Source organism: Canis aureus, chromosome 24 (assembly GCF_053574225.1).
Source record: "Canis aureus isolate CA01 chromosome 24, VMU_Caureus_v.1.0, whole genome shotgun sequence".
Taxonomy (NCBI): domain Eukaryota; kingdom Metazoa; phylum Chordata; class Mammalia; order Carnivora; family Canidae; genus Canis; species Canis aureus.
The window spans coordinates 43,676,119-43,696,041 of NC_135634.1; the positions used below are offsets into that span (position 1 = coordinate 43,676,119).

The 19,923-nt window shown below is 38.4% G+C and overlaps 1 protein-coding gene and 1 long non-coding RNA gene across 10 annotated transcripts in view; one reads left to right on the forward strand and one right to left on the reverse strand.

The window, feature by feature from the left end:
- Nucleotides 1-19,923, forward strand: part of SP100 (SP100 nuclear antigen) — a 98,779-nt gene that overhangs the window by 44,195 nt on the left and 34,661 nt on the right. For all 9 annotated transcript variants that reach the window (XM_077869165.1, XM_077869166.1, XM_077869170.1 and 6 more), the window contains 9 exons: nucleotides 1,724-1,870; nucleotides 2,597-2,677; nucleotides 4,369-4,422; nucleotides 4,866-4,958; nucleotides 6,357-6,410; nucleotides 6,731-6,787; nucleotides 7,029-7,112; nucleotides 10,893-11,009; nucleotides 11,934-11,987. In XM_077869165.1, coding sequence (XP_077725291.1) covers nucleotides 1,724-1,870; nucleotides 2,597-2,677; nucleotides 4,369-4,422; nucleotides 4,866-4,958; nucleotides 6,357-6,410; nucleotides 6,731-6,787; nucleotides 7,029-7,112; nucleotides 10,893-11,009; nucleotides 11,934-11,987 — 741 coding nt within the window. The remainder of the gene's footprint in view (nucleotides 1-1,723; nucleotides 1,871-2,596; nucleotides 2,678-4,368; nucleotides 4,423-4,865; nucleotides 4,959-6,356; nucleotides 6,411-6,730; nucleotides 6,788-7,028; nucleotides 7,113-10,892; nucleotides 11,010-11,933; nucleotides 11,988-19,923) is intronic.
- On the reverse strand, nucleotides 1,010-16,873 carry LOC144296174 (uncharacterized). The gene is made up of 3 exons (XR_013363328.1): nucleotides 16,807-16,873; nucleotides 11,272-11,526; nucleotides 1,010-1,438 (listed from the first exon to the last, which is right to left on the reverse strand). It is a non-coding gene; the product is annotated as an uncharacterized LOC144296174 (long non-coding RNA).

Here is a 19,923-nt window from a genome sequence, read left to right on the forward strand (position 1 = left end):
ATGGCCCTTATACCTCCTCAAATAAAAATAGGCCTCCACCCAAGCATTTCATATCTCTGTGGCTTCGATCATCTATGATCTATGGATTCCTACACACACCTCTGCTCCAGACCTGTCTTCTAGATTCATTCCTTCTAGTGCCTGAAGACGTGTAATGAAAGATCTGAAAGCCATCTCTGTTTGGATGCTATATTAGTTATCTATTGCTGTGTAACAAACATCCTCCAAATTCAGTGGATTAAAACAACCATGACTTTATTTACCACTTCTGTCAACTTTAAAATATGTCCAGCCTACTTATTTCTCTCCATTTCCAGGATGCTCACTCTAATCCACATTCCTATCACTTCTCACGTCAAATAGGGGAACTCTCCTGCTGGCTTCCTTCCTCCTGTCTTGCCCCCCTCAGATCCATCTTCTACACTTCAGCTTAATGGGCATTGCAAAAATGCAAAGCCATACGGCTTTCCTACTTAAACCCAGTGCCCTCCTGTGGCCCTCAGCATGAGATCAATGCTGCTTGATGTGGAATATAGAAGGTTACCTCCCACATAGTTGTATAATACCCCCCCCACACACACACTCTCTCTCCCACCACATTCCTACCACACCAAATTCTGTTTGTTTACTTGAATTGTCAAGCTCTCCCAATTATACCTCTGCCTTTACACATGCTTTTGGAAAAAGTTGGAACTATACATAGCTTGTGATTCTGCAATTATGTTCCTCAGCAGAAACCTACAGAAATGAGCACTATGTTCAAAAACAGAAAAGAAACACATAGAAAAGCAGCATTATTCACAATAGCCAAAATCTTAAAACAGCCCAAACAGATTTTTTATGGGTTTATCATGGATTATATCTACAATAGACTACTACACAGAAGTGAAAAAGCAAAATGAATAGAGATGACTCCCACAAATATAATGTTAAGAAAGGAAGCCTAAGTCTCCTACCCCCATCCCTGTCAAATGGGAGAGAGACAGATAAAGAGCAAGTAAGAGAGAGGGGCATGATTCCATTTATACAAACGTGTATTTCAGAACTGGCAAAATTAATCATCAATAGTATTAAAAATCAAGTGGTGGTTAACATGAGTTACGTGATGGAGACAGTTAGTGGGAGGCATCACTAAGAGGTTTCCATGGTATAAGTAATCTTCTATTTCTTGATCACGGTGACAATTACCCAGATATGCTCACTTTGTGATGATTCAAAATTTATGATTTACCCATTTTTATCTATGTACATTATACTGAAAATATAATTTTTATTTTTAAAAGAGCACAAAGTGGGGCTCCTGGGTGGCTCAGCCAGTTAGGCATACAACTCTTGGTTTTGCTTGGCTCATCATGTCAGCATTGTGAGATAGAGCCCCCCATTGGGTTCCATGCTCAGGGTGGAGTCTGCTTAATATTCTCTCTTCCTCTGCTCCTCCCTGCTAAAACAAATAAATAAATCTTTAAAAACAAAAGAGCAACAAATAATTCATCAAAGGATGAGAAGAGAAAACAAAAACAAACCCCCCCAAAACCCAGAGTCCAGAAAGGCACAGATGAAGGGACACAGTTAAGCAGCAGGATAGGAAAGAGGTCGGAGAGAGGGGAAGCTTCACCCCTTCGGTGGATTTACAGGGAACAGGACTTATCAATAGTAGTGAAGGGTGTTTATTCCCTTTGGGGGAGACAAATGAAAATTCTCCATTCATTACAATTTGATCCAGGAGCAGAGCTACCCAATCATGGAATCCAAATGAATTCCTGTTCGGTATATCTGGTGGATATAAAGAAGGAAAAGCCATTCTTTAACTCGACAGTTGAACAGCAAGCCCAAGCAAGGACTAACTATAACCAGGCATCTGACATAATAGGTAATGCTGATTGAAAGAGTGAGTAATGTGAGTCACCAGTTCCAGGCAAGGGGCTGGGACACGTCATCAGGGCCCATTAAGGCAGTCCATTTGGCCTTGGATGGAAGCAAGAGGGGAGGAACCAGTACCATATGCAGTGAGCTCAGCAGGAGAAAGTCCCAGTGATCAGAAAAATACCAAAAGACAGAAATGGTAGATTTGAGTATTAATGTGTAGGAGCCTACTTCTAAAACAAAAAAAAAAAAAAAAAAAAAAGAAAAGAAAATATGGTGGTAGAAGTTGAAGAAAAGGGAAAAAAAAAAACTGGAGAGCCAAGAGATTCATGAAAGGAGATGAAGAAGGAAGCACATGAAGACAAAGAGAAGTATAGAGAGATACCATTGCCAGAAAGAGAGGCAAAAGTAGGGGAAAGAAGCAGAGCCAAGAGGAAGTGAAATAAATTGAGAATAAAAGATAGAGTAGCATGAGGGCAGGGGTAGGAGGTCCCATGAGAGTGGGGAAAGAAAAACGTTGACAGATTGGGCAAAGTTGCCCTCTGTCCATGAATTCTATCACCTTTAGTTTAGGACTGGAGTAGCCTGCAAGTCACACACATTCAAGTACAGATCAGAGTGCCCTGAGTTAGCTTAGTTTCCAGGTCTTTCTAGTGTTCTTATTGCAGGGTTGCCTGATATGTGGGCTCATTGGCCCCACCCTGAAGCTAAAAGATTTTGCTCCTCTGTGCAGTGATCAGCAGTGACTCTGAAGAATCCAATGATGGAGAGGAGCTCCCAGAAGCCTCCACATCAACACTGGAAAGCCGGCCTGGTAAGGCTGTGGGAAAGCAGGCTTTGGCTATAGGAATCTGAATTAAGAACTACAGTTTGATGCATCTAATTTTGGGCCTATTCTGTGTGATAGATTCAGTTTATCCTGGAATCCCATTCTCTGCATTTATTTTACTTGACCTTTTAGGGAAATAATCTAAAAAATCATTATATATGTATACACACACACACACACACACACACACACACATATATATACTTTTTGAAAATGAAGCCTATTAATTGATAGGTGCTATTTATTAATACACATTGTACACATATATTGATTATATAGCAGAAAAAGGCTACCAAAATGATGATTTTGTTTTTAAAACTAGCTAGTTTCTTTGCTTATAAGGTGTTGGATTTATACAGTGATTTCTATAGGGAACAGAAAGCTAAATATTACTTTACTAGATCATATTGTCATCTGATCACAAACTGAATTGTGTCAAAGGACAACTCATCCGGCTATCCAGTGTTAGCAGAAAAAGGACTCAGATAAAGTACTCTAAAACCCAACATAGTGTTTTTGGGAGTTCTTCAGCAACCCATGGCATATATAATGATTTTTCCAAGGATTTTTGCAAATAAAACCTTACTTTTTAATTTACAAGAATCTTAAGGGGTAAGCAGACCAGACATTGTTATCCTTGTTTTCTAGAGGAAACACAATCACATCAGTGTTCCAAGGTCTTCTACAAAGCCTCATTGTCACACACTGAGACCCCTAAAAAGTCCTATTCCTTTGTGCAGTGACCAATAACCTTGACTCATTAGAATCAAGTGAGAGAGGAGAGTCCCAAGAAGTTACCTGCTCACGACTTCAGATTACACTAAGTAAGAACATTAGGATTGCAACCCTGGATGACAAATACACAGAGTCGAAATCCCGAGATCTGTTTTCCTGATGAATCTTGTTTTGAGCATGCTCTATATGCCTTGGTTCTATTACTTCCAGGAACTATTTTCTGCATTTAGTTTCTCTGGCCCTACTGGGAAGTGTGGAAGGAGGCAGGAAGGCATTATAAATTGTTGTTTAACAGCATGGGCCCACTTGATTGATATATAGAAAATGTAGCAAAAATATGCTGGTAAAAATGACAAACTTTTACTAAACACTATCATGTATTAATGCTAAAGAGTTGAAATAATGTATTTATTCTCTACCGATATGCTTTATATTCTATCCAACATAGTAACTACAGTATTCTTCTACTTGTTGACAATATTGTCATTAATCCCAAACTTAGAAAGCCTTCAAAGAACAATTTGTGCTGCTGTCTAATTATTGATGGGAAAATGATCTCTGATCAGCTATTCTCAAACCCAAATTACTTAAACCATTGGTTTATATTGTGATTTCTTAAAGAGCTTTTGTAAATAAAGTTTTATTTTATTTTCATAAAAACCTTAACAGGAAGACAGAGTAACTATGTTATCCAGCTTTATAGATAAGGCAGCTGTGGCTAATAATGTGGAAGAGCCACTTACAAATTGACATGGAAAGTGAAAAGAAGAGCCAAGCAGGAGCCCATCATTATATCCCAAGCCACCAGAACTGGATTCAATTGAAGGAAAGAGAGAAAAATCATCATAAAAATATTATTGTGATTGCAAGCCCGGTGAATTGTCACAGAATTTGTAAGACTATTGCAAACAAACAATTGTCTCTTCCCTTTTATTTTATAGACCCCGTGGATTTCAGAAAATCACCTATCTCCCAAGAAGGAGCTTGGAAAGTAGGTAAGGGCAAATAAAAACTCTTCGTGGTTACAAATGAACAGCATTTTCTACAAAAGATTCATTCTAATTCTTTGCCATATCCTTCAAAGTAAAATATAAATTCGTTTTAATTTAAGATGCTTTATATTTTAATTTTTGTATTAATTAGTTAGGCTAATGGTTGTAACAAGTAAACCCAAAGAAGTCAAGGGTTCAAACACAATAGAATTAATTTTTTTTCAAGTAAACATTCCAAGGAGTTTTAGATGAGAGAGGGGTGGGACCCTATTTCAAGTGGGGTTCAAGGAAGCAGCCAAGTGGGAGATCTCCCTTCTTCCATACCAGAGTCCTAAGGTGTCCTGGGGGTATACTTGTCTTGGGTTTTTAGAGCTTCCCAAGTTTTTACCCTCTTGATTCCTTTGTCATACACGGAGACTTTCAAGAGACACTTGCTTCCTCTGCAGTGAAAAGATTTGATTACTCTTCAGAGTCCAGTGAGGAAGAGGAGCCCATGAGAGCCTCGAGCTCAGCACTGAGAAGCAATCCTGATGAGGAGGGTAAGGACTACCATCACTAGGCTCCCAGGCACAAGGAATCTGAGTATGGAATTCTTTCTTGTTTCTAGGGTATTTTACTCTGATCATCCTCCATAGACTGGGATCTCATTCCCTGCATTGATCACATCTGGCCATTTTGAAAAATGCAAAGAGAGAAAGCATTATAAATTCAGGTTTGTAAGGTGGCTCTAGTTGAATGGCAGTGCCATTTTTACTACATGCTTTCAGGTTTATTAACCCCAAAGTACTGAATTACGTAATGATTTCCACCCCTGCCCACTCCTATTTTGTAGAGAGCAGAGAAAATGGGTATCTGCCATCGCTTGATTTTGTTGCAAACTTGCTCAAAATTCAAAAGACTCTGATTATTGACAGAGGGAAAAGTTTCTAGTTATTATCATCAAATTCAATTTATAACTTTTGACAGAAGACTCCAATATGACATTGGCCCATATAATGATATTTGAAAATATCTTCACTAATAAGATATCTTTTCGTGTTTATAACAACTGAAAGGTAGGCCAGATAACTATTGCTCTCTCTACTCCACAGGTGGGGAAACTCTAACTCATAAACATTTAAAGATCTTCTATACATTATATATGGAAAGTTACTGGAAAAAGCAGAACAGCCTGGACTCCTAGCAAATATCCATAGTCTTCTATTCAAAACCTTTGAAGCCAGGCATAAAACAATAATCTGTTAGAAAGACAATGTGGTTCATATCCTATATATTACCAAAAAAAAGAATCTAACAGAATCTGGGACAGAATCCTACTCTCAAATATACATACAAATGACCTTGCAACGAGTCTCAAATATATTATATTAATGTTCCTGCAACAAATTGGTGAATTCGAGCAGCCTGGGTAGCTCAGTGGTTTGCACCACCTTCAGTCCAGGGCGTGATCCTGGGAACCCGGGATCGAGTCCCATGTCGGGCTCCCTGCATGGAGCCTGCTTTTCCCTCTGCCTGTGTCTCTGCTTCTGTGTGTGTGTGTGTGTGTGTGTGTGTGTGTGTGTGTCTCATGAGTAAATAAATAAAATCTTAAAAAAAAAAAGAGTCTGTTTTCAAATTGGTGAATTCACACCAAGTGTGAGAAATAAAAATTTTACATAGATTCATGACAGCTCAAGTCCAGATTCACTGCTGAAGTAGTTAGCTGAAAACTTATGGGAAAAATACGGATTTTCAAAATTTCTTTGATTTTGCAATTGGGGCCAAAGGATTGTGGTTCTCCGCTCCATTTAGTAGTGATATTTTTCCTTTAGATGGGAAGAGACAGAAATGATTGTCATAGTGTCTTTCTAGTCCAAATCCTGTCTACAGTGTAAGTAGTTATAAGATTCACAACTCTTAGTTGTAGATTACTGGTTGTGTTTTCCTTTACTTTCTAGATTCTGCAGATATTGGAAACAAATCTTTTTGGGGAATAAACAACAGGAAAAGACGTAAGTGCAATTAAAACTCTTGATGTAACAACTTTCTTTACTACAAAATCTTTGCTCAAATTTTTTGTTAAATCCTCTAAAATAAAATTACTTGTAAATTAATTGATTCACATTATACATTTTGAATTAGGTGGGCTGGATTAATTGATACAATGTGTAAGCCTCAAAAAGTTCAATGGCACAAATACAATACAAATATATTCTTCATTTGCCTAAATAAGATAAAGTAACCCCTGGAGTGGAGGGTGCTCTGCTCTGTAAGACTATTGAGGGTCCCAGTTGATAGAGGCCCTGACAACTAGAAGATGTTGCTTCCACAGACTCCCTGGATAACCAAAGGAACTGGAAGAAGAAGTACGTGCCGACAAGCGGAAAGGGTAAGACATGGTGAAAAAAGGAAGTACCTTCCATGGCAAAGTTGTCCCCCAGCCCAGCCCTGGGGGTGGTTCCTGGAGCAACTTTGACCAACAGGTCAGATGGAGCCACAGGGTAGCCTGGCAGTAGGAGTATTCCTAGCTCCTAACTTCACTCTCCAATTTTCCTTTTAAAGAATTTTGTACTAGATTTGTTCCTAGAACACAGACTGAGACTTCTAAGAAATTTTATTTCTTTCTGCAGGGATCAGCAGTGGTAACTTTTCAGAATTACATCGTGCAGAAGAATCTCAGGAATCTTCTAACTCAGTCCTAAGAAGTGGGTCAGGTAAAGAAGATTAGGATGCCAAGCCTTGGCCTGCAGAATGTCAGGAATTAAACGCTACTGTTTCCTGATGCATTTTATTCTCAGCACCTTGAAGACCTGTATCCAGTTAATCCTGGGAACTCCTTTTCAGCATTTTAGAAAATAGAAGGGGACAGGAAATTATTATAAATTCATGTTTAACAGGATGAGTTCTATTGAATAAATGTATGTAATTATATACTGCTGTTGTGGAAGAAATGAATAGCAAAATGGTGGTATCTTTTTAAATACCTACTGTCATGCCTACTAACACTAAGACCTTAGTTTTCTATAGTGGCATATTGATTGACATTAATGTCATTTGTAATTGTAAAAGCCTCAAAAGACAACTGGCTCCGCTATGTAATTACAGACAGAAATAAAAGCGTCAGATCAACAACTTTCAAACTTTAGTATAGTTTTTGACAGTTGCCCATCATATTGTAATTTGATTATACTGTGTTATTTTAAACTACTTTGGCAGATAAGATCTTACTTTGTAATCACAATATCCTTAAGATTTAGGCATGCTAATTCTTGTCATCCTATTTTGGAATAAAGAAGTAGACATTTGACCAAATTCACCAATTTGGCCAAAGGTCAAAAAGTATGACTCTTGTATATAATAGGCAGGAATATAAGAGCTGTATCCCATGATCAAAATCCAAAAAGGAGGTACAAGGGAACTGATATATAGTATCAGCAGTATGTATCAGTGCCTGATGCAAGAAAAATTTATTTTAACAACTAGATAGGTAGATAGATAGAGATTGATAGATAGATGATAGATGATAGATAGATAGATAGATAGATAGATAGATAGATAGATAGATAAAAATGAAAATCATAAAGAAAAAAAAAGATGGTAGGAGTGGTGCCAGATATAAGGAATACAAAATACCTGGAAGGGAAGAGCCAAAAAGGATAAATACAGAAATAAAAAGGAACAGAGATTAAGAACATCATTGATGAAAAAGAGAAAAAAAAAAACACAGAGCACAAGAGAAATCAGGGAAATGGGGAGAGAAGCTCATAGAATCAAGTAATGGTGATAGAAATGTGTAAAGCAGGGAAATGGTCAGAAAATCAAGAAATAATGAGAAAAATGATATGTGACCAGATAGGAAAGATGACAGAGCACATCTTTGTTGGATATAAGGTGTAGTCATCAGAGTGGGTATTTTCTCAGCTCATCTGAGCCATGAATGTAAATGAGCATGACAACATCAAAGTGGTCACTGTCTATAGTCTGTCATTTCCTTATTTCTCTTCAATGTCCTCCTGTGAATTCAAAGCTCCTCAGATGAATAGAGAAAGAAGGTCAGAAGAGATGCCAACCTATAAGCACCTGTTGGTGCTTACGTTACATTGTTATTATCTTTTATATATGATATCTATTATCTATTATATAAGCCGTTACATTATTATTATCTTTGTTTTCTTGTCTGCACAGAGGAAAAGCTCTTCTTTCTTTATCTTACCTTCCCCCTAAAACGTTGCATGTACATGCAAATGCAGACACACATGCACACAACTCCCATACATTGTGTAAGGTTTGGACTACTTTCAACAGGTTTGAGGGAGTCAAAAGAGAAAGAAGAGCTGTGTTCCTGAATGGAGGGAGGTTAACACTGAGTGGATAATGTAAGGAGAAAGAATGGAAAAGATAGGCTGGGTTCTTCAAATGGAAAAACATCTCACCGAGTATACTTCAAGTATTTTCAAGTAGAATGGAAATGGAATCCAAATATCACCAGATTGGGGGGTTTTGTGGGGGAAGAGTGTTGATTTTCAAGATACTCTCAGAAGTTGTACCAGAAACATGGCAATAGAGTCCATGACTGACTGAGTCTTACAATGTAGAAAGCCCGTAGTGAATTCGTAAAAGTAATGGTGGCCAACAGTGTGGTCAGTGCCAAGAGTAGTCATTTGGTCATGATGAAAGTAGCAGTCTATGAAATGAAGCTGAATATAGATAAAATATAAAGACAAAAATTGTACTTGTAAAAACAGCTAAAATATCAAGATAAGATTAAGAGAAACAGACTGGAAGCAAAGAGAAAATGGAAAAGGAAGTGACAGTAGAAAGAGGATTACTTCAATAATAAAATGAGATTCAGGGATAGAAGCATAGAGAATTGATGGAGTGGGGTATATACATCGGGAATAAATGGAGAGGAGAAAGAGGAGGCACACAGAGAACCATGTAGAGAAAGAGTTAAAAAGATGAGATAAAAAATGGCAGAGTGTAAAAAGAAGAGAGGCAAGATGGAGAAATTGTGGGATCTGAAATGGGACAAAAGCAATGTTGGTGCAAGTGTGGTTCTTAGTAGCAGTGGCTTTACAGAGCAAGGCGCTCCCAGGTATCAGTGTCCCCTATAACTCACCCAGATTACAAGAGACCTTGCCCAGGCATTTCACTCATTCCTATGGTTTCAATCACCATCCACAACTTAATAGTTCCTAAGCATCCATTTCCAGCCCAGCCCCGTCCTCCAAGCATCTAAACTCATCCATCCAAATGGCAGAATGACCTCTGTCCAAGGTTCTGAAGGTCCTAGCCTTCCCCACTTTAGATGTCTTTCAAAACCTTCAAACTCAACACTTGCAAAACTGAGCACATCATCTTCCTAAAACCAGCATCTGCTTCTCCAGTATTCTGTTTCTAAAATACACTATTAATTGCCCCATTGTTTTCAAATTGAAATTCACAGAGTCACCCATGACACTGTTGTCTCCTCAATTGACACACCACATCTATCACCTAACTCTATCAAGTCTTCCTTTTAAATGTCTCCAGCTGTCCTTTAATCTCCACTCCCAGTGCTGACGCTCTAATCCATATCTATCTCACTTCTCATTGTACTAGATTTACAGGATCTTGTTCTCCTTCTAATCTTCTTCCCACCAGATGTATTCTAAGTGATTTAGCTAAATTGATATTTCAAAACTGCATCCAAAGTCCTTTAATTTCCTTTAGGACTGAGTCAATTCTCCTTCATGGGGCCTCCAAAGCCACTTACCTAAGGGCTCCTGCCTCTTTCTCCATCCTTAGCAATGTTCCTTATTCTTTCACTTCATGCTCAGATATACTAAACTCCTTGTGGTTACTTTCATTTGCTGAATCTACATACACTTCTTTACACACACTTCTTCATATTTCAATATATTCACTCATTTGTTTCTGTGTCAATTCCCTGGTCGTTCATAAAATTGACAAGCATTGATGCTTCAGTAGTCTTCTGCCTGAATTATTATCAGCACCCATCTCAGCGCCTGGTACATGAAAGGGGTTTAGCAAACTTACTGAGTGATTGAAAAAAAATTGTTCACTTCCTGTATTCTAACATTTGGAAATATGTCTGTCAAAAGTTACTTTATTATAGTATTTATACAGAATATTTACATAAACTATTTTAATAATTGAATTTTATATATACAAATATATAAATGGAAAAATAATAATATTTCTGGAAAAGAATAATATCACATAAAGTAAATATAAGAGTATGTGAAAATGTCAGAAATGGTGGATAGGAAAAGCATATAAAGAAAAAGTAGAAGAACAGAAATACAGATTTAGGGCAAAGAGAAAAGGATAAAAGAGAAAAAATAGGTTGAAAGGAAGGGCAAAAACAATGGGGAGCAAACAAAGAAAGTGATTTCAGAGGTTGAGACATCTTTTAGTGGAGGGTTTGGGGAAGGGAGGATCATTAGAAGAGAAGAGATGCAAATGAAAACTCTTTACAAATCATAATTTAGGAGCAGAGTCCCAAGGACTTGGAAATGAAGAGTGTTCATGTGTCATGTGCCTTTCGAAAGGTATTTCAAGAGGCCAAGGAACAAGGACTGAGAATAGCCAAGCATCTGACATGATGGGTAAGGCTGCCTGAGGGTCTTGGGGTGGAGGTGGTTCTGCTGATACCACAGACCCTGGGTATGTAGTTGATCAGAGTTCAAGGACATCAGGCAGCTGACCAATGGAATGACCAGTTATGGAAGTTGAGGGGTCACAGGGTCCTAGACTGCACAATGTCAGGAATCTGATATCAGAGATTTTGTTTCCTGCTGCACTTGACTCTGAACACACTTTGATAAGGAAGGAGTACATCCATGCCAGAGTCCCATTCTCTGCACCTACCTGACCTGAGCCTTTTGGGAGTGGCAGGGAGGCAAGAGATCCTTATAAAGTCATGTTGAACAGGGTGGATTGACATGGATGATCTAGTAGAAACACACTGGTAAAAATGGCAGTATCTCATTTACTAAAGTATTGGATTTATATAGTGACATCCCACCCTTGTCCGTGGAATGAAGAAATCCAAGTGTTCTTCAGATAATAGTGTCACTTTGTCACAACCTTGGAAAAGCCTCAAAAGACAAATGGTCCTGTTACCTGTCAGGAAACAAAGGCCCTAGATAAGTATTCTTAAACTCAGCATATAGTTTTGAAGAATGCCTTCCATAGTTGACGAATGTAGTGATTTCTCATTAACTTTTGTAAATAAGATCTTATTTCATTGTCATAAAAAATTTAAAGCCTGAACAGGATAACAGTTGCTATTCTTGTTTCATGAATGAAGAAACTGATGTACTTAAGAAATTAAGAGCCTTTTTAAAGTCCCAGAGAAATAAAGGACCTTAGATATCAATTCAGTCCCTGTCTGTTTCCTTTAGAAGGAAGACAGAGAAATGATACTCAGATCATTATAAACTCAAGCCTTCTGCAGTCTGAATTGTCATAAGATTTGTAATTTTTATTTCTAAATTACAGCTATATGACCACCACCTATTACTTTCTAGATACCATGGATATTGGAAACAATCCTACTTCGGGAAAACACAATGAGAAAATAAGTAAGAATGAAAAAGAATTTACTTGATTTTTATGTCACAAATGCAGTGTTTTTTTAATGCTATAATTTATCATTATTTTCTATGCCTTTCATAAGACAAAAAAAATGAATGCCTTTTTTTTAAATGAATGCCTTTTAAAGCAACTATTTTTTTCCAAAATGGTCATATCTTGATATTGTGTTTTATTCTGATTTTAAAATATCTTTCTTATAAACATTGGTATATGTCTTTGCAGAATTTTTCTCTGCATGTATTAAGTCAGTTTGGAATATATTTTTATTTATCTTAATATGGTAATTCTATACACTTTTCCCTTTCTTGCTTTTTAAAATTAATGTATCATACCTAAGCAGTAAAAACATTTAACATTCTAACTGAGCTATATATAGTCTTATTTGGTGCTTTCACATGCACCAGTCTTCATTTTGAGGGTGATTGAGCATTTTTCATTTGTTATTGGTCATTTGTTTTTCTTCTTCATTGAAGTCTTTGTCACAGAGTGTCGTGTCAGCTTCCTATTGTGGTGGTTGTCTTTTTCTTACATTGCTGAATGGATATAAAAAAGCTTATCTGGTATATACATTAAATCCACATTATATATGTTGCTAATATGCTGTCCCATTTGTTTTCCTTTCCTTTTGTTTATTTGTTTGTTTAAAGATTATTTTAGAGACAAAGAGAAAGCATGAGTGGGGGGAGGGGCAGAGGGAGAGAGAATCCCAAGCAAACTCCCCACTGAGCATGAAGGCAGACTGGGGGTTCAAACTTACCATCCTGAGATCATGACCTGAGCTGAAATCAAGAGTCAGATGTTTAACTAACTGAACTATGAGGACCCTCCTATTATATTTTCCTTTTAGGCTTGTTAATGGACTCTTTTGTCCTAGAGATGTTATAAATTTTTAAGTAGTCAAATTTGTCAGCTTTTTTTCTCTCTGGCTCTTGGGTTTCCCATTGCTTTTATAACAGCCATTTTACCTGAAGATTTTAAAAACATTGTTCCATGTTTGAAATACCTATCATTTTTTTTAATTTTTTATTTATTTATGATAGTCACAGAGAGAGAGAGAGAGAGAGGCAGAGACACAGGCAGAGGGAGAAGCAGGCTCCATGCACCGGGAGCCCGACGTGGGATTCGATCCCGGGTCTCCAGGATCGCGCCCTGGGCCAAAGGCAGGCGCCAAACCGCTGCGCCACCCAGGGATCCCGAAATACCTATCATTTTTTATGTTTACATCTATAATTCCATGAGTTTTTCCTCTCTGCTTTCATGTGAGGTGGGAATTTAAAAAATATTCTCTACACTATTACATTGTGATTGAACCACCACTTTAATCATACAGTGCCTTTACCTGTCTATGTACTAGATTTTCTTTTGCAATCAAAGGGGCTACAGAAAAGAAGAGAAAGTTCAGAGGTAGCACAATCCTGATGACTCATTGAGGGTGAATTTTAGAATCAACTCAAGAAGATCCCCCTCCCCCCTCCTTCCCAAGTTCACTGGAATCTCTGATTAGAAATGCACTGGGTGTTATTTGTAAGTGATGAATCACTAAATTCTACACCTGAAACCAATTTTACCATATATGATAACTAACTGGAATTTAAACAAAAAACTTGAGGGAAAAAAGAAGAAATGCATTGAAAATGCAGATTAATTTTGGGAGAACAGAGATTTTACCCACTTATATCTTATTTAATGTTCTTCCAATAGGAATTTTCTTACACTTTTAAAAAACTCTTATATGGTGTACCAATGTGTTTGTTACTATGGATATCTTTTTTTTCCCCATTACATAATACCTGGAGTGAATTTAAATGAGACAAAGCTCTCAAAATCTTTATTTAAGTAAAAAAATCTGTGGTTATTTTATTACCTGCTTGTGTGTGAGGAAATAAGAATGCCAAGGGTTGTTTTTTCTGATTTAATATAAAACCTTATAAGCATTTATATAGTTTAGGGATTCCAATGTCAATCAAAATATGATGGCCAGTATCGAATTGCTGAATTACTATTTTGTGTAACACTTTATGTTAATTACATTGGAATTAAAATAAAAATTTTACAAATCTGATGGCCAGGGATACCTGGGTGGCTCAGCAGTTGAGCATCTGCCTTTGGCTCAGGTCGTTATTCCTGTGGTCTTGGTATAGAGTCCCATGTCAGGCTCCACATAGGAGCCTGCTTCTCCCTCTGCCTGTGTCTCTGCCTCTCTCTCTGTGTCTCTCATGAATGAGTGGATAAAATCTTTAAAAAAAATATGATGGCCAGGTCCAAGAATTATCAAGACTGTCAATCAGATTTAAGGCTTCTTTGGAACTGGTTTCATGAGAAGTAGTAATAATTTCTAATTAGGGGAATATTACAAGACCCCTTCAAATGAACTGTTCCAAGGACAAATTTTTTAACAACTGAGAGAAGAACAATCTGGTAATGATTGCCGTATCTCCATATTTTGCAAGAGAATAAGACTTACCTTTTGGGAGATTTCTCAATTTAATATTTTGTCAAATCATATTCTTTAAGTAGTTTATGGTGCAGAATGCTCTCTCTCCTTCCACAGCTATAAGTTGGGGGACTTTCTCTCCATCTCTTTCTGTAATTCCTTGTTAATTACATATATATATGTGTGTGTGTGTGTGTGTGTGTACATTTTTAATAAAGATTTCAATTAATTAATTTATTTGAGAGAGAGCATGAAAGAGAACACAAGCGGGAGTGGGCAGAGGGGGAGGGAGAAGCAGGCTCCCCACTGAGCAGGCAAACCAAGTCTGGACTCAATCCCAGGACCCTGAGCCAAAGGCAGACGCTTAACTGACTGAGCCATCCAAGCATCCTTCTTTGTTAGTTACAAAGACTTACATTTTTCAAATCTGATTTCTGGATTTCGTTAGATAGCCATATAAGAAATGCAAGCCCATAGAGTTCAGAAATACATAGTTGGCAGAAAACAGAGAAGGGCCTGAAAAGGATTTTACCTAAAAACAGTGAAAATAGATACATAGAGATTTTTTTTCTCCTATAGCTTCCTATCTTATTTCTTAAATCTGAATCAGCTTGAGATCCCCTGTGTTTTTTTATTTTCAGATTTCCTTTCTTGCCTTCACCTAAATACAGTGTGAATGATCTGTTCAGTATTTAGGAGATTGATGTTTATGATACCTTTTTAAAAAGATGACATCTTAATAATATTGTATACACATTATTACTTATAGGCTAAGTATTATTCCCAGCATCATTTAGATACTTTCTATATTTTTTCTTGTATCTCCAAATCCTGACATCCCTTCCTTATTCACATTTCATTTACCAGACCTCATCCTAATAGGCTTCATCATACTTCCCTTTTCACTGCTCTGCTTATCCACTGCACATTCCCAACGCTTCCACAACTTCTCTTTCCTTATAAATCAGACCACATCTATACTGACAACCACCAAAACTCAGTCTCTCTTCAAAGTACTTATTCTGGGTGAAGATGCACAGACATTGAAACTGCCCATGGGGGATCCCTGGGTGGCTCAGCGGTTTAGCACCTGCCTTTGGCCCAGGGCGCGATCCTGGAGTCCCAGGATCGAGTCCCACGTTGGGCTCCCTGCATGGAGCCTGCTTCTCCCTCCTCCTGTGTCTCTGCCTCTCTCTCTCTCTTTCTCTCTCTATCATGAATAAATAAATAAATCTTTGAAAAAAAAAAAAAGAAAGAAAGAAACTGCCCATGATTACTTACTGCAGTAGCATGAGGAATTTGGCAGAATGGAAGGAAGAGCCAGCTTTCGGGGTAATATGGGTGCTCCCCCATAAAGGAGTGTGGAAGGCTTCAATAGAGGATTAGATTTTTGAAAGACTGGACAAGCTCATGCTCATGCTAAAGACTGGATAGAACCATGTTGGCTGCAGATGAAGTCCCCATGGCTCCGTCTGAAGGATATGGCAAGACAATTCACAGTGACCCCTACTTGCACAGACTAAGGGGATGAACCTCCTTCTTTTTAAGCTCTAAGGTTTACCCAAAGGCAGAGTTGCAGCATGGCTCAAGGTATAATCACAACACTGATTCCCAGTGACACATGTGCTTATTGGCATAGCCCCCCAATGCAGAAATCTTGGGTACTAAATGCAAAGTGAGAGCCTCCATATTTCCCCCATAATAATGAAACAGAGAAGGGCTAATTTTGCAAGGTTAGGCCAGTGTTGTACCCCAAATACTTAGTATGTTTTCCTTCTTTAGCTGTCCTTGCTCTAGGTCAAAGGTACTAACATCACAAGAATTCCTTCATTCTGCTGTATAGCAGGTGAGAAAGACTCACCTGAAATAGTTAAGCCGGGGATCCCTGCGTGGCTCAGCAGTTTAGCACCTGCCTTTGGCCCAGGGCACGATCCTGGAGTCCAGGGATCGAGTCCCACATCGGGCTCCTGGCATGGAGCCTGCTTCTCCCTCTGCCTGTGACACACTCTGCCTCTCTCTCTCTCTCTCTCTCTTTTTCTCTCTGTCTATCATAAATAAATAAATAATTCTCTTTGTGAAAATTTGAATCTGCATATATAATTGTACAAAATATATACTTAAAGCAAAAATAAATAAATAAATAAAAGCCCACAGTAAAATAAAGGGAGGGGTAAAGAAATATCAGAAAACTACAAATTAGAAGATTGGAGTGTGGTTTTTGAGAGAGAGAGAGTGCGTGCACACATGTGTGCATATGAGTGGGGGAAGGGGCAGAGGGAGAAGAGAGAGAATTTTAAGCAGGCTCCATGCTGAGCTTGATCTCATCACCCTGAGATCATGACCTGAGTCAAAATCCAGAGTCTGATGCGTACCTGACTGAGCCACCCAGGTGCCCTTAATCCCTTTTTTTGAAGATTGGTGATTTTTTATTGTTGGCTTTTTATGGATAGGGATGTCATAATCAATGTTGTTGATTAATGAGGGTTCTTTATAGACTCCATTATGAAGGTGAGGCTTCCTCTGGACTGCATGCTCCCTAGGATTGAAAATATTGACCTTAGATGGAGCTATGGCCCTCCTGGCCTCACAGGTGGGGTGGGAGGCAGGTGGGTAGGATGCAGCATGTATGGAGAACAGTGGTAGAAAGGGAGGCAGATCTCTTTCCTGGAGCCTGGGCCTGAAGGGAGCTGAAGGGATCTGTCCTTGACAAACTGGTTTCTCCAGTCAAGAGGATGGAGCTGGTGCGGCTTGTTGGAGGGTAGCCTGCTGTGATCACCTGATCATGGCCTTTCTGACAGGGTTCTTGGCTGCCTCTTACCTCCTAACACCTGGCAGACGTTGGCATCACCGTGATCAGGTGAGGAAGCTAGGAGAATATGGTCCCTTTCAGGCCACGTGGATGAATGCACTATTTGGGGGGACACCACAACTTCCCACTGCCGATAGCTCCTTCCTGGTGATTTGGTGGTGGTATTGGTGGTGGTGATCCCTTCTCAACTTCCTGACATCCACCTATCGGAATGCCCCCGGGTTTGGACCTGAGTGCTTTCCTCATCTCTAATTATACTCTCTCCAGAGGGATTTCATGTAGTCTGGAAGCTATAAATTCCTTGAATATGTGAATGACTGCCAAGTATATTTCTCCTCCTCTAATTCTTCTCTTGAACTGTCATAAACCCAACTTCTTACTCCAAACTTCCCCTTGCATTCTAATAGGTGTGTCAAATTCGTCATGTCAGATTTCTTTATTTCAGTCCCAAACCTGTCATTCACTACCAGTCATCTTTATCTCTGTAAATGGCATGACAACTAGTCAGCTGCCTGAATCAAAAATGTAGAACGTATGCTTGATTCCTTCTTTTTCCTAACCATTCCCCATATCAACTCATCATAAGGTCTCAAACTATATATCAAATTTGTCCATTCTTTATTTGCCTTGCCACTTCCCTGATTCAAGCCCCATTATCTTGCATATGAAATACTGCAGAGTCCTCCTAAGTGGACCCTCTGCTTCCATTCTTGCCACCTATAATTCATTCTTCACTCAATAGCCTGCCACCCAGTTGTTTATACCCTTTCAGTGGTTTCCAACTGAACCTAGAGAAGCATTACACAAGCTGCCCTTGATCACCTTTTAAATCCCATCCCTTACCATTCTTGCTCTTACACACTACTCTGGTCCCGGTGAACAAACTGAGTAAGTTTCTGCCTCAGGACATTTGCACTTTCTGTTGACACTAAGAAAATGCTTTCCCCCTCAACTCAGATATCTCCTCCTCAGAGAGCCCTTCCCTGATCCCCATTTCTTAAATATCCACTCCAGCTTCTTTCACATTACCCTTTGATCTTTTTATCTGATTTATCACTTTTATGCACAAAAAATGTGATCTGTGTGATCTAATTTGTCTATATTATCTTTTATGATTGAGCTTCTCAGTCTTATTTTAAGAAATCTTGACATAACCTGAGGCTGTCTTTCAGATAACTTTTCATACCTTCCCTATTTTACTGAACATTTTGACCAATGAAGGACAGGATCCAGTAAATAAATATTGTCTCTTCCATTTCTAAGATGAGCAATTTTTTAAATAGCACTTCAAAGGATCCCCACCTGGGTCAGGACCTAGTTAACCACAGTAGCAACTGTCCCAAATGGCTTTCTCTCCTACCCTTTGCCCCTTTCCAGTTTACCACCTTGGATCCTTGACACAGTTTCACAAGTAAACTTCCTGAACACAAACCCTTATCTCAAAATCTGCTTTTGGGAATACCAGGCTAAGACACTCCTATTTCTTTTCTCGTTTGTATCGTAATCCTTTTGGAATTGAATTTTTTAGTGTGATAAAAGGTAGGGGGTCTAATTTTTTTTCCATTGTCGGTAACCGATTGTCCCAGCTTCTCCAATTACTCCCATATAATACCACATAGGACATGTATCACACTGCCATATATCTATATGGGTTTGTTGGGGGGCTTTCCAGTCCAATCCATTACTCTATCTAAATCTGCATCGATACATAGCACATTCTAGTACTATAAGTTTATAATATCTTGATATCTGATCAAGGAAGTTTCTTTCAATTTGTTTCTTTTTCAAAGTTATCTTAGCTATTTTGGATATTTTCTCTTTCATATAAATTTTGGTAGCATCTTATTGAGTTTCCTTGAAAATCCTATTGACTTTTTATTGAAATTGCCCAGGATGAATTTGGAAAGAACTGACATTTCTAAAGCATTGAGTCTTCTAATTCATGAACATGATATACCTCACTACTTACTTATGCTGTTTTCTTTTTATATTCTTCATTCATTTATTCAACAAGTCTCTTTTGCCAAAGCTGCCCAATAAGGGTAAAGAGGTAAACAAAATCTTATTGAACTTACATTCAATAAGAGGACAATACACAAACAAATATAATATTTTAGATGCCCCTGATTACCTCTTAAAATTACCTCTTAGGGGATCCCTGGGTTGCTCAGTGGTTTAGCCCCTGCCTTCACCCCAGGGCATGATCCTGGAGTCCTGGGATCGAGTCCCACGTCAGGCTCCCTGCATGGAGCCTGCTTCTCCCTCTGCCTATGTTTCTGCTTGCTCTCTCTCTCTCTCTCTCTCTTTCTCTCTCTCTCATGAGTAAATAAATAAAGTCTTTTAAAAAATTACCTCTTAAAATCTCATTTCTTACCATCCCTTTCTTCACACACCACTCTGGCCTCCTTGAATAAACTAAATAATTTTCTGCCTCAGGACCCTCTCACTTCATGTTTGACACTTTTGCTGCAAACATTTTTCTGTATAACTAATTGGCTATAAGGAAATTTTGCCATAAAAAATTAAAATAACTGGTGGACAGTTTGGTTTCATTTCTTCATTGACTCAGTACTCACATTTTTCTAGTATATAAATTGAACCCTCATAATGGTCTAAACAGCGGTACACTTTGAGCCCCCATTTCCCACAGAACTTTTGAATGTTCACCAACAGACATGGA